Consider the following 15,386-nt stretch of genomic DNA (forward strand, 5'->3'; position numbering starts at 1 on the left):
AGGTGTATTCAGGTGCAAATCTTTGAATACATATTTTTTAAAGCAAAATTTTTTTAACTCAAATCTTTGCTTCTGAGGATTCTACAAATGTCTTCTAAATCCTAACAGTTTTTTGAAAAAACCCATGTTGCTATAATCAGTGGTTCTCAAACTCTTTCATGTCAAGGACCCCCAAAATTATATGTATGTGGCCGCGGACCACCACCTCAAAATATGTTGTTCCAGGGACCCCCCATTCAGAAGCAAATATTTGAGTTAAAAAATAATTCGCTTTAAAAATATAAATATATTAAAAGATTTGCACTCATTTTTCACGATTTTTCAAAAATAGCGGATCTACAAGCTCATAGCGCGGCACTCGGTGCCACGCTACGAGCTTGTAGATCCGCTATTTTTGAATAGCCAAAGAAATCTTAAAATGACACAGATGTGACCCCAGTCTTAAGGATTATGGTATTGGGGTGTTCAGCTGTGGTCACTGGTATATGTTAAGGTGTGTGCAGGTGTCTCACCCCGTTAAGGCTGCCCAGGTCTTTGACGAGGTGCTCATCTGTTGAAGGGTTGTAGTTGATGACAGCATGCTGTTTGTCCACACTGCGAGACTGACAGACAGACAGACAGACAGACAGACTCTTTTAACCAAATCAGTTGATGGAATCATATAGTGCTGCCATGGTGAAGCAGCACTACTCTAATATCCATCCACGTTTATACAACCTCATACAATACGCAATTAAAATGCGATTAATTTCGATTAATTAATTACAAAGCCTCTATTTTTTTTTTTTTTTTTTTTTTTTTATCCCTCGATTTTGTAACCCTTTTTTCACCCGGTGCCAATTTGCTAAGTGATCCTGGGCACTACACTCCCCCCACCAGCCTAGGGAGGCCAGGGCCGAGCTCATGCCTCCTTCAATGCATAGTCCTTATTCACACGGTGGCCATTTTGGAATTTAACATCGCGTTGCTGTGGCAACTGGGGTGGCATTTCATTGACTTAATGGCAATATGGCCACCGTGTGAATATGCCAACTTCTTGTCACCTGACAGGGGGGAGTTTCCCTGGTTGGACGTAGCGCGTGGAAGGAACACGTTATTCCAACCAGTTCCCTTCCCCTCCATCAGGCGCCCCGGCTCACCAGGGGGAGGCTGTATAGTGACCAGGATTACAACATTTTTTGTGAGGGTATTAACTACCCTAGGAAACACGGGGAGAACAATGCAAACTCCACACAGGCCCTTTCGCCAACCCCACCTAGGGTATGGGCGCTAGTGACGCGGAGGAGAAGACACACCCCCAGCGCCCCCGGCGGGAATCGAACCCAGGACCTTCTAGCTGTGAGGCGACAGCGCTACCGACTGTGCCACCGTGCCCCTCTACAAAGCCTCTAATTAATTAGATTAATCGAGTCCCAGTCCCTAAAATGACATAAATGTAAGGTGCCGTTGATGAAAAGGTTGTTTACAGGGGAGCCCTGAGTGTTAAAAGCTTGACAACCACTGCTTTAGTCTCACCTGCAGCATGAGCTCACAGTCCTCTCGGCCCACGAAGATGAGCTCTCTGGGGAGACGGTGTCGTGTCCCTGAGCTGCTCACCAAGAACCAGGAGGTCACACTCATCTTCACAATCCTCCTGGGAAACCCCACAGCATCCTGGGAAACGTAGGGCAGGGGAACAGAGGGAACTACAGATTACGTCTGATGTTACACAAATTGTGGGTCCAACTAAATGCTTTTCTTGGATTTTTATGTCCCTCCCCCATTTCTATCAATTATGCCAGTGAACCCCTTTCATAGCAGCCATTTACCTGCAGAAAAACACTTCCCTCTCGCTGCATTCTGGTGTTTTCACTGTTTAATTTGTTTCGCTAGACGGGGAAAGTTTTGGGCAACCAAAACAAACAGTGAAAACACCAAAACAATATAGCGAGAGGGCAATGGGTTTAGGATAAGGATAATTCCTTTAACAGGTCCGTTCATGAAAGTCCTTGCGCTCTTGTTTCCAATGAGGGCCTGTGAGCAATTAGGGGTTAAGAGTCTTGCTCAGGGACAAATTTCATTTCATCGACACATTTGGTGGCCTGGCCTGGAATCGTACCTGGGGCAACCAGGGCCTCTGGCTCCCTAGGCGGGCTCACTAACCACTCAGCTATGGCCGCCCCTTTTAATATATAAACGCCACCACGCTACTCCAGTGGCTGATGACTGCGCAATGACTGTGAGAATATCCAAAATCGTTCCCCCTTTCCTTCTAAAGCCCAAATTATACTTTCATATACGCCTTTGCTGTGCAATGGTGCATAAATGTGGTGAGGGGGTGACACGCACATTCAGCGTGCTTGGCCCTACAAAGCCAAAGTGCAGTAGCAAACAAATCAAGGTAGGGTAAGTGATTTACTTTGGTTAAAATAAGTGTTAAATAGCTCTATATTCTGATAGTACTCATTGCTATAGAGTGTTTGTTCAGTAAAAGGAGTCTCCCATGTCTCTCCAGCTCTTTATTACTCTCCTGATTGGCTTAAATTTTGTCACCTACCTGAACATGTACTATATTCTGTTTACTAAAGAGCTGGAGAGACCTCTGTGACCGAACACGCTCTGTAGCAATGATTACTATCAGAATATAGCACTTTAACCTTTTTAACACATTGGGTGGGTTTACCGTGTTTTCAAAGAGTAGCGCTTAGGAGCCGAACACGGTAAAAAAATGTTTTGTTTTTTTTCGTTTTTTTCCACAAGGGGGGGGGGGGCTAGCACAACTTTGGAACAACCCACGGTGCCTCTTAAATGGAAGGGACAGATGGATCACTGTGAGAGCTGTTATTGTTCGTACACGCATCCATTGTTTACATCCGGGTGCTCGTCGTGGAGTCTACAGCTCTAAACAGCGCAGCGTTACAAACGGTGAGATCTCTGGCACTAAACGTACACTGTTTTAATACTAAAACAGTGTACGTTTACCCTACCTGTAACTGAAATTAACTTTAGTGTTTCAATAGCCTCTATGCACAGCAGCCATATTGGAAAGAAATTGGACTTCTTACTTCCTTCACAGGTGTTACCAATGATACTAATGAAGGCTCTGTTCCATTCTGGTCAGGGTGCTGATAACGTGCATGTTGGCTCACTAGAAACACTCCATTTTGGTTCCCAAATGGCCCCTTATGGTGGGTGTGTAACTCTGAGAGTGTACACTCTCAGAGGTATGGGGGTCCTTGAAAATAAGACAACCACTTTGCCACACTAAATGGAACTGAGCCCTAATTAGTATCATTGGTAACACCTGTGAAGGAAGTAAGGAAGGGGCCCAATTCATTCCCAATATGGCTGCTGTGCATAGAGCCTATTGGCCATTCAAATGAGTTATTGGTATATACGTCATATTGCACTAATTGCGTATCCGTTCTTGAGGTAATTGTTTATCGCCCCAAATCACGAAGGCTGATTTCACCTTTGAGACACACTGACATAATCAGTGTGTCCAAAAACAATAGAGCACTTTGGCATTGTAGTATAAGCCCCTGTTTATAATCTGAACCTTTGTTCTTATATGAAAATCTATTTTCTGATTCACTCAAGCTGAATGATCCCTAATCTGGATTTAATTCTGAAATGGACGGCATAGAGAACATGAAAGATGACAAGAGACAGAGATTCATCATTTCACATTTTGGGAAAATAACATCTATTAAATATATAAATGTCAATATATTTGTTTATATTCATTGCCATTATTGTACTGGTTTTAATTAATAATGTGACGGTATTTTCTTATTTGCGTCAAAAATCAGTTAAAGGAGTAGTTCACCCAAAAGAAAGAATTACTTATTTTCTATCAATTACACACCCCATGAATCCTTTAATTCATGTCCCAGTCATCAAATAATTGGCTTAGGAATGCGACAAAAACAAAAGAATATCCATGAATTCAAGGCTTCATGTGGTGTGTAATAGATTTTTTGGGTGAACTACTCCTTTAAGGTCTGGACTGGAGCAAGGGGCAAGGCTTGGATATTTACGATGAGGCCAACACGGAAGCTTATGAATGGCCAGAGTGAGGCACTGTTTTACCCTGCGCCGACCTGAAGTGTCAGAAAGAATTTATTTTAGCGCAAGTGAATGGGTTTTTGACAAACTTTAGACTAGATTTTCTTACCGTAATAAAAATTGTCATAAATTCTATATGCTTCCAGTCGCTAGTTTAAAGTCTCCTTTCAATCATCATGATATGCGTTTTGCTAAATTATGGTCCCATTTATTCTAAAATTGACGATAAAGTAGGCTATGCTCCAGGAGGGGCGGGATGATTTGATTGACAACCTACACAACCAATAGCATTTTTGGGGGTGTTTTCCAGTTCGCTGGTCACGTAGTCTGGTCTCAACCAATAGCGTTTGAGTTCCGGCGTGGCCAACTGTATATATTAACGATGGAGGAATGCATGTTCCTGAACTATCGGCTTCATTTTCGTTCTGTAGAAAGCAGGGGAGTGGCATTGTCCATTCATTTATACAGTCTATGGACTGGAGTGGTTTGAGCAGAGATCTGCATTCAGACTGGATACATTCTAGTTTGACTATGAGGGCAGGCAACTCAATTATCAATTACTGGTGGCAGTGGCTCAGGAGGTGGAGCGGCAGAGGAGCACTTCACAAATGTTCATCCTCAGAATAATGGGTCCTCACTTGTGCTCGGGATTGTTCAGAAACCTGCCCACCAGTGACATCATCGATGGGGATTCCAAGTTAATAGAGACTACAGCCTTTGTCTTCCTGGAAAGTAAGCATGCTGAAATAGAAGCCATTGTTCTTGAATTAATAAATAATTAAAGTTGAAATGTTGTTTCAGGCAGGTTTCTGAGCTGTCCACAGCCCTCCTCTGAGACAGCATGAGTAGACAAAAACGGTGGCCTCTTATAATGAGCATTAGCAAGGACTATTTATATGAAGATAGGTTCGTAAATAAGTGAAGTGCTCTTAACAACACATAAACATTAAGATGTAGACGTGGTTAACAACACATCACAAAACGCTTCACTTCCTGAAAGAGAATGTGTGACTTTCATTTTAAACCAGCAGTAGTACAGTTTTAACTCATTTAGCCTAGTGGTTCATTTGTTTAATGTGGACTCTCCCTTTACAATCTGCTTTGACCACTGTTTTTATTCACCACCATAAGGTCTTACTATGCACATTAAATGGATGCATGGCGCAAAAAGGCAGTTTAAATACAGTAAAATAAATAAATATATATATATATATATAAATATATATATATATATATATATATATATATATTTTTTTTTTAAATTATTATTATTATTATATTATTTATATATATACACTGTATGTTTGGCAGGTAGAATTTTTTAAACGTACAAGAAATTTTAGACCCTGTTTGATAGTAATGAAATACATTTAATTTGACACTTTTGTTTTGCGCTGATTAATCTGATTCCACACCTGTCTGTCTGTTTGTCTGTCTGTAGCCTGGAAACCAGACAAATCTGCCAGTGCAAAAAAAAAGAAAGCCCTCTGCAGATTTGGTCCGGGCCCGCTCGGTTGTGATTGGATTCCGCTGCCCCCGAAGTTGTGGGGCACCAATCAGGGCCCTGTATGCAAATATGGGGCCAGACTAATATCTACGCATATATATATATATATATATATATATATATATATATATATATACATATATATATATATATATATACACACACAAACACACAAACACACACACATACATAGGCCTACCGTATACGAGCAGGCTAATAGCAGTGGTTCCTAATCGCAAACTTTCTCATGTCAAGGACCCCCAAAATGATATGTAATTGGCCGCGGACCCCCATCTTGTTCCAGGGACTTGTTCCAAAAGCAAAGATTTGAGTTACAAAGGTCCGCTTTAAAAAATATATATTCAAAATGTTTGCAAAAATAGCAGCTCTACAAGCTCAAGCACTATGAGCTTGTATAGCTGCTATTTTTGAATAGCCAACGTATAAAAGGTTAGTGGTTAGTGGTTCAGAAATGATTGTGATGCTATGTTAACTACTTTTTTCTGGGGACCCCCTGGAACCCCCCCCCCCCTTTAGTACACCTATAGGCTTTAGTTCACCTATAGGCTACATCATCGCCTACTACATTATAGATCTACTATAGATACAGTAATACTATAATGCAGTTGTATTACTAGACAGGACTCTATCTCTCCCATGCAGTTGAAACAGCTATAGGCCTATGTGACAGGCTGAGCATCTTTCAACAGGAATCAACCTGAATGTGTCCATTTCATTCAAAGCCACTGATCCATCCATCCATTCATTCACAGAGTTTAATAACTGGACATTTTAATCGCCATCATGTCTCATTTAAATAATCTAGTCAGCCATAGAGAGAGAGAGAGAGAGAGAGAGAGAGAGAGAGAGAGAGAGAGAGAGAGAGAGAGAGAGAGAGAGAGAGAGATCAGGCCTGCCGTTAAATCGGCGTCTATACAAGCAACAGCCCGAACCATAGCCGATCTGCAAGCCCTCAGCGTTGAGGGCTTGCAGATCTTCCATCTAGCTCTGGTTCAGAGTGTAAGCGAGTTCTCTCTAATGCTCTGTAAAGCAGCGTGTGTTATTCCCATGGACTGAAAATGACACTACCGTGCGAGGTCTCCAACTTTAGTAAAACAATAAAGAAACCTATTTCGCTACTCATCGAAACAAAGGTTTTGTGTTGTTGAAAGACTATTCTCCAGGGTGGGAACTGTCCCAGGACCCCACCTTCTCTGTATAATACACTTTTTGGGGCAGAAAATAAAATATGTCCGGCGGACGGAAATTATTTAAATTACTCACCTGCGCCCTCTATAGATCTGGTCAATATTAAATTACCATTGACCAAATCTGTAGAGGGCGCTGTGGAGCAAATAAAACAATGTCCGTCTGGCGGACATATTTTATTTTCTGCCCAAAAAAGTATATTATTCAGAAAAGGTGGGGTGCTGAGACGTTGCCAACGTGGAGAATCGTTTTCCAGCAATACAAACCAGCCTTTATTTCGGTGAGTAGCGAAATAGCTTTCTTTAATTTTACTCCAGTTGGAGACCTCACACAGTGGTGGAGTTTTCAGTCCATGGGAATGGCGCCGCTGCTGACAGAGCGCAAGAGAAGAACTCGCTAACGCCCTCTGGACCACAGAGCTAGCTCTTTGATCCATCCTCCATCCACGCCCCAGTGATGTACGGCTCGCTCTCCTCTCCCCCCGGGCAGCCTTACCTCCAGTTCGGATCCAAACCCTCCGCGGATCAACGCTGTTGTTCCCCCTCCGCGTCCGTCCAGCGCATGGACTCCATTATCACCACATCACACGTAATAAACCATGGTTTCATACGTTCATTTTGTATCTATTTGTGTAAACTCTTCACGCCAGATTGTTCCGCTGTCTGTTCGGATGCTGAATCTAAGGTTCGTTCTAGCGGCACCGTCAAGTCGCACGTCGAACACAGCGATGCTTCCGCTGGTTGCCTTCAAAGTAAAAGCTGTTTAACCACTTAAAGGGATATTTCACTTTCGAAAAAAATAATAATAATTAGCGTCTACTCAGGCTTTTGGGAACACCCCAGAGCCAGACAGTTTTTAAGTTGCTTGATTCAGTATTTAGACATAATGAAATTCATTTTATCAGACACGCCCCCTTCCTATACAAACCCTAACTTCAAACTTTTAACGCGTTACATTCATCAAAAACACCCGTCCTTGGTTCTGGTGACTCATCCTGCCCTCCTAATATGTGACGGGCCGTGTTTTTCGATTACTTTTTTAAATTCATTAATATGATTTTTTAAATTGTATTTAATATTTTTCATTTTCAAATGTTTTTATTAGAAATAAATGAAAAAAGTAACTGAAGAAACACGGTCTCCTCACGTATAGACCAATTATTTGTTTACTAACATTGAGCCTGGGCGCACAGGTGATTGTTTCACGCAATCAATTCCCAACCTGTTTCGGGGTGCACTGGTTTCAGCACACCCCAACCCCCTCTTGTGTGTGTTGGCTAGTGAGACGCGTCCTAACGAGACCTGATATAATGGGTTTCGTTGCGCGCATACTGGCTGCGTGCAGCCAGTGTGACGTCGTCTGTTAAGGGGTCTATTAGATGGGACGCGACACCGCAGCAATGGCCGCCTACAGGCAGGTACAGGCAGCGCGTCTGTGTATTCGTCTATATGTGGGTATATATATATATATATATATATATATTTTTTTTTAAATAAATAAAATGAAAACATCTAATAATTTCCATAAATATATTTTTTTAAAGTTCACAAACTAGTGAAAAAGTCAGATCTATAAGCGCGCAACGCGTGCGAATTGATGCGTTGTGAGCTTGTAGATATGTTATTTTTACTAGTTTGGGTCCCGGGCAAACTCTAATTTCTCTTTTGGGTCTTCAGCTAAAACGTTTGGGAACCACTGCTTTACAATGTTTTAAATAAATAACATGCGTAGTAATACAACAATGTTTTGAATACATGCACCATAATGAAACCATGTTTGAAATCCCATGCACCACAATGGTCATTACATTTGTTTAGTGTACAGCTAATAATATCTATGCTTTTATTTTGAAAATGAACAGCTTTATTTCCGTTCATGTTAAGACTAAAGTGAGGTTCTTGTGACAGATGAAGGTTGTGTGACGCAACAGTAGCAGCACCTGACCAATAATAATAATAAAGACAAAATAACCTTCGAATCGGTCTTAATAATCCATCATTCCAATATGATGAAGATGAAACTGTGGAGAAATGACGTCACAGCTTCTGTCAAAACCACATGTATGCTCCGTCTTACCATGACGTCATTATTGTTTTTATTTATTATTTTATTCCTTTATTTATATATTAATTTATGTATCCATTTATTTATTTATTTATGTATTTATTTTACATACATACTGCTCTTGAATATTACAGGTTTCAGATTAATTAAAATGAAAAAGGAATTTAGCATAGCCTACTAATGTTTTGTGCTGTATGAATCTATAGGCAGTGTTAGCCCTAGAATCTCTGTGATCTTACATACATTTAATTTATTTTAAATACACAGCCATAGATCGGTCCCACCCGCGTACGGTTAGCAGAGTGATCTGCGTGGCATAAAAGTGCTCCGCGCTGCGCCTGTGCTCACCCAATAATTGATTCCTAAGACTTGGAGTCAAATAATGGGCCTCATGTAGCAATAAGTTCCTAATGTTTCCTCTTACATTTCTTCTTAAGTGAATTCCTAAGAGAAGTCGAGTCAGATTCATGAAGCGTTCTTAAATGGCAGAATTGTTCGTAACTTATGTTCTTATGATGATGAATCCCAGTCAGAACTTGAAGGGGTGTGCCAGTTAATCCGAATTACCATAGGTAGCCGCCCTACCAATCCCCATATAAGGCATGACTGCATGGCCCTGCCTGCAGTCACACCTGTGTGTGATTGCGATGACTGAGGGTGGGTTGGGTGGGGGGTTATGGGGTGGGTATGGGGCTTGGGCTTCAACTCAACCGGGTTCCTCGTTTGCTGTGGACCCCCTGGAACTCCCTCAAGGACCCCTGGGGGTCCCCAGACCACACTTTTGAGAAAATGTTTTGCTCTAAAGATAAAAAATATTATTGTAATTTAAATCCCATATTATACAACTGTAGAATTGAAGAAACTTAGAGAATTAATTATTTTTGCACAAACATGTCACACTTAAGAACTCAAAGGCCACCCTGAGTGCTCTCTAGTATGCGTAGATTTCTTCTTAACTTAAGAACAAATCACAGCTAAGAAAACATTTGTGAATGCCAAAATCTCTTAAAAAACTTCTTAAGTGGGTCTAAGAACACATTTGTTCGTAAGTACGGTTCATGAATCGGGCCCAATTGTCCTCTAGTTTCATATCCATTTGAAAGCTCTACCAAAAAAAGTGTGTTTAGTAAAATATCTCCACTTTTCCACGAGATTCACACGGACATCATTCTCTGTCAGCGACGAGGTCGGACCTGTAATGACCGCTGGACTGAACATATGAAAACTTCCTTTGGAAACAGGCGATGTTAGGAAAGCACAAATGAATGGGGTACACAATAGGCTCTATTCACAGCAGCCATATTATGAAGACATTCACAGGTATTACCAATGATGCTAATGAAGGCTCTGTTCCATTCTGGTCAAACAGAGTAAGGGTGCTGATATTGTGCATGTTGGCTCACTGTAAACACTCTGTTACACCAGTGGGTCTACAGTTGGGGTCCAGGGACCCTCATGGGCTTCCAAATGGCCCCTTACAGGTGTGTAACTCTGAGAGTGTACAAATGAAACCAAATGGACACGTAAGGGTCCATTTGGTTTCATTTGTACACTCTCAGAGTTATGGGGGTCGTGGAAACCACTGTGCTACACTAAATGGAACAGAGCCTTCATTAGTATCATTGGTAACACCTGTGAAGGAAGTGATAATATGGCTGCTGTGCCTGCCTATATACAGGTGCGTTGTGATTGGTGCGGGGTAATGAATCACACCACCTGCCAATTGTGTGCCCCAAACATTTGTGCTTCCCAAAGGAAGTTTAGATATATTCAGTCCTGCACTCATTCCCCTCGCCCGCACAGTAAGTCGTCCGTGTGCAGCTCGTGGAAAAGTGGAGATATTTTACTAAACACACGTTTTCTTGAAACTTTCAAATGACTAGAGGACAATATCTGACTCCAAACCTTAGGAATTAATTATTGGGTGAGTACAGACGCAGCACGAAGCACTTTTATGCCACGCAGATCACTCTGCTAACCGTACGCAGGTGGGACCGATCTATGGCTGTGTATTTGAAATAAATTAAATGTATGTAAGATCACAGACATTCTAGGGATAAGGCAGCGTGTGCATTCTGAGAGGTCGCTTACATGCTTCTCAGAAAAATGTAAGATGTGAAACATTAACCACAGTTACCAATAAAATAAGTAATAATAAATTATAGTTGTTATTATTATTATTATTATTATTATTATTATTATTATTATTATTGTTAACTGAGAAAGCTGAGATCCCAACACGTCGCATTATGACGCTATTTGAAAAATATACAAGATGTTTTACTTAATCTAAATCTGCAAAGTAACAAGCAACTATAAAGCTGTCAAATAATAGTGAGGAGTAAAAAGTAGTCTACAACATTTGCCTCTAAGTATCAACAATTGAAAATTGAAATACTCATTACTCAAGTAAAGTAAAAGGCAGAACAGCTGAGCTGGTAGACACAATCACACAGTCTCCTTAGAATGTATTTATAGTTCTCTTTATTTAAAGCAGTGAAACAGAGGTGTTGGCCTATATGTATAGACTGTCTCTCACAACAGTCATATCAATACAACCCTCTTCTATTTGTATATATCATAACAGGTCATAGCCTCGCGTGGCCAGACAATATCACACGACACACGTGGATATTAGCCTGGTCCCTATCAACGGTAGATTTCTTTCCAAGGGGCGGTTACAAAAAGATCCAAACGGACTCTATTGTTTAGACCTAAACCAATCAGAGCAGTGCTTCCTTGTACGAACCAATCAGAGCAGTGCCTCCTTGTGATAAGCCCGCCCACATTTGGATACTGGGCCCTGGTTGGTTCCGCACAACTGCGGAGGGAGAGAATTGAAATCTCTATGGAGGGGGGCCAGACCTAATCTGCCGAGGGCTAAAGTGCATGCAATTTTGCAAAGGCAGATTCGTCTGGAACCAGGCTAAACAGGTCAGGTACCTGGTAAATGTGCATAAAATCTCTCTATCTCTCTCTCTCTCTCTCTCTCTCTCTCTCTCTCTCTCTCTCTCTCTCTCTCTATCTCTCTCTCTCTATATCTCTCTCTCTCTCTCTCTGGGTACATCCACACATGAGCGTACGCTAACGTGCAACGCTACGCTACGTGACGCTAGCCCCGTCCACTCTCATGTTAAGTTAAAAACCGTAAGTTCCGGTCCGGTTTTTCCTATAACATGGGAGTGGATGGGACTTCCGACTTCCGGGCGTACAATTGCACGCTAGCGTGCGCTCATGTGTGGATACTCTCTCTCTCTCTCTCTCTCTCTCTCTCTCTCTCTCTCTCTCTCTCTCTCTCTCTCTCTCTCTCTCTCTCTCTCTCACACACACACGTACAAACACACAAGCTAAATGCCTGGTACAAATGAGAAGGTCTATATTCTGCGTTTAAAAGCTATCAGTTATCGCAAATCTCAGGTCATGTTCCTCTCTCTCTCTCTCTCTCTCTCTCTCTCTCTCTCTCTCTCTCTCTCTCTCTCTCTCTCTCTCTCTCTCTCTCTCTCTCTCTGTATTGTATCTCAATAAAGGCAGAATAGCCCCCAAAAATATATCTTTTAAAAATAAAGGAAAAACAAAGTGTCTTAAGGCCAGACTACAACTACTTGCAACCATTATCCCCAATGGCAGTTGCAAGGAGTTGCATTGGTGTGGTCTGGCCTTTTTGCAAGGTGTTTGGCCTCCACAAGCTGCCGATTAGATTGTCTGTGGAACTGTATAATGGAGGGATCAAACGTGTACACTGTGCATGGACTCATCCATCCAAAATATGAAGATCTGACCATATCACGTTTGTTCTATATATTTCTGTAGAGCAGTGTATATGGATTTTGCACAACTGAACTCTCATTAGGTTTTGAAATATGATATTGCACTGCAACCCCACTAAAACAGCCCTCTATAGGCTCTCTATGCAATAGGCTCTATGCACAGCAGCCACATTGGAAAGAAATTGGACCTCTTCCTTACTTCCAATGATACTAATGAAGGGTCTGTTCCATTCTGGTCAAACTGAGTCAGGGTGCTGATATTGTGGATGATGGCTCACTGGAAACACTCTGCTACACCAGTGGGTCTCAAAGTGTGGTCCAGGGACCCTCATGGTTCCTTGAGGGGGTTCCTAATGGCCCCTTACGGGTGTGTAACTCTGAGAGTACAAATGGAACCAAATTAATTTCAATTTCAAATTGAAATGGAACCAAATGGATCCTTACGGGTCCATTTGGTTCCATTTGTACACTCTGGTCTTTGAAATTTAAAGTGATGCTTAAAAAAGATGGGGGGGGGGAGTTAAAGGGGAATTTTGGACTAAGGTTTTCTTACCTTTTCTATGACGTTATGATATCTTAGGATGAATGGTACAGTAGAAAAATGTCATAACTCCATCCCGGGTCCGCCACAGCTTAAAACGTGCGCGGATATAGTCCATGGGCCAGACGAGAAGTCAGGGACACGTAAGGTGGCAAAATCTCTTTGGCACCATTTTGTTTGTAGGGTCCATATAAGTACTTTGAAACATGATAACCTTTTCAAATGAGTAGCTTTAATACTTTTTTAGGACATTCATGTTTTTGCCATTATCTCCCCACATTATCTGCACAGTAGTTCTGTACCTGGCCAATAGAACCGTTCGCAATTTGGTGTTAGGAGAATTTCTCACTTGAACTGAGTCAATGGGTACCTAGACATGAAAAATCACAGAGGTTCTCATCCGCCATAGTGCCACGAATGGCGCAATGGCCAAATCAAAAATGGCCGCCATCGCCTATGATGAAAATCCAACTTTTTTTGTTTCTGAGTGTATATACACATGCAATACCTCCATGTTGACTAATTGTGGGGTGGGGAATTCATTTCTGTTATGACCACTTTGGGTGATGTTGACCTTGAAAGGTCATGGTCAAGGTCATCTTGCTATTTCGAAGACCTTGGCCATAACTTGGCCATTGTTAGGACTAAAAACAGGTGTAATAAGACTAATTAAACTAATTCTGGCATTTATAATTCCTTTCTGATATTGTTTTGACCATTAAGGAGCATCTTGTCATTGAAATATGTAAGTCAATGCAATTTTTCAATAACTCAATTACTCAATAACTTTCATCGTATTTTTTTCCAATAATGATTTGTTTTATTTCTAACAAAAGACATACAAATAAAATCGTAACTCAAAATCAAATAACAATTCCTCTCAAAGTGCACTATATGTGTGCATGCTGGTTAGTGTGATGGACTTTTACAGGATGGATTTTAAATGTTTCCATGGCAGAATATGATGCATGGAACTCCAGCAGCACGGCACCCACATCGGCGAGTGTCACACTTGCCTGTATACTTGCATGCTGTGAGCAGACTTGGTGGTAAGGCCTTCAGACACTTAGATGGCAGGAGTGTACCAAAGTGCTCCTCCCATCCATGTTCCATTGGTGCTAGTCTTGCCTGAGGTTCCTTGGCTGTCGCAACAGGTCGCAAGCCCTATGCGCCAGAAAGACACCTTGGATGTGGCCTCTGATCACACTACTTGTGGGAGGGAGAGCATCCATTCCAGCACTGGCACAGGTATAGTTTTCTACCCTGAGGTCATCAAATGTTGTACTTGAACTGGACCCTGCCCAGACACGCACCAAGTACTTCTCTGTCAACGCTGTGTCTTGTTCGGTCAAGGTGTCTGCCTCTCCAAAGATTGTCAGATATTGCACTGGGTCAAAAGCCATAGCTGCATGTTTGGTCCCCACCTTACTCATGCAGTCATCTCCAGTCAGGATGTGTGCCTTGATCACTGTCTTGGCTAGTGGTGCTCCAAGATGAGAGACTGCTTGATGCAGTGGGAGAATGCGCCGCTTCTCACCAGTGCCATACTGCTGCCAGATCTCCTTCATCCTCAGTGCTTGGAAGTAAGTATATGAGGTGTAGTATTGCAGTAATGTGAAGGTGTGTGTGTCATTGGAGACTATGACAACTCTCTTGCACTGTTTCACATGAACAGCCCACTCCACATGCACCACCATGGGGCGGCAGTGGCTCAGGGGTAGAGTGGCCGGGTAGAGTGAACTGGAAACCGCAAGGTTCCTAGTTCGATCCCGGGCTCCTCCAGAGTTAGTGTCGAAGTGTCCTTGAGCAAGACATTGAACCCCTAATTTCTCTGAGCAGTTTGGTGCCTTGCATGGTTTCCTCCGCCATCGGTGTGTGAATGGGTGAATGTAATGTACAATCTATGTAAAGCGCTTTGGATAAAAACGCTATATAAATGCACCATTTAGCATTTACCACCAGCCTGTCAGCCTCAGCACCAATGGCTGTCCTGGAACCTATGGCCTGCAAGTGTGTACGGACCTGCAAGCTTCCAGACTGTTCCTGCCTTGCCAACAAATTAAAGTGCACAAAAATGTGCAAGCTACAAACCTGCAGCAATCAGAAGGAAGAGGAGGAAGATGAAGTGGAACTGATTGATTATGATGATGATAATGATGACGATGACGAATACTGAAGAATTGATATTGGTATGATGATGATGATGATGATGATCATTGATTAAAGTACCTCTCAAGCCTACTCCATAAAC

General features: G+C 42.0%; 1 protein-coding gene across 1 annotated transcript in view; it reads right to left on the minus strand.

The window, feature by feature from the left end:
- The window catches only part of cep170bb (centrosomal protein 170Bb), a 45,573-nt gene extending 38,231 nt beyond the window's left edge, over positions 1–7,342 (minus strand). Inside the window, exons 1-3 of the mRNA XM_084082784.1 lie at positions 7,259–7,342; positions 1,516–1,653; positions 513–602 (exon numbers count right to left, since the gene is read on the minus strand). Of these exons, the coding sequence (XP_083938910.1) occupies positions 513–602; positions 1,516–1,620 (195 nt within the window). The 5' untranslated portion in view covers positions 1,621–1,653; positions 7,259–7,342. The remainder of the gene's footprint in view (positions 1–512; positions 603–1,515; positions 1,654–7,258) is intronic.
- Between the last annotated feature and the right edge of the window lie 8,044 nt (positions 7,343–15,386).

Source organism: Gymnoscopelus microlampas, assembly GCF_963454915.1.
Source record: "Gymnoscopelus microlampas genome assembly, chromosome: 16".
Classification (NCBI taxonomy): domain Eukaryota; kingdom Metazoa; phylum Chordata; class Actinopteri; order Myctophiformes; family Myctophidae; genus Gymnoscopelus; species Gymnoscopelus microlampas.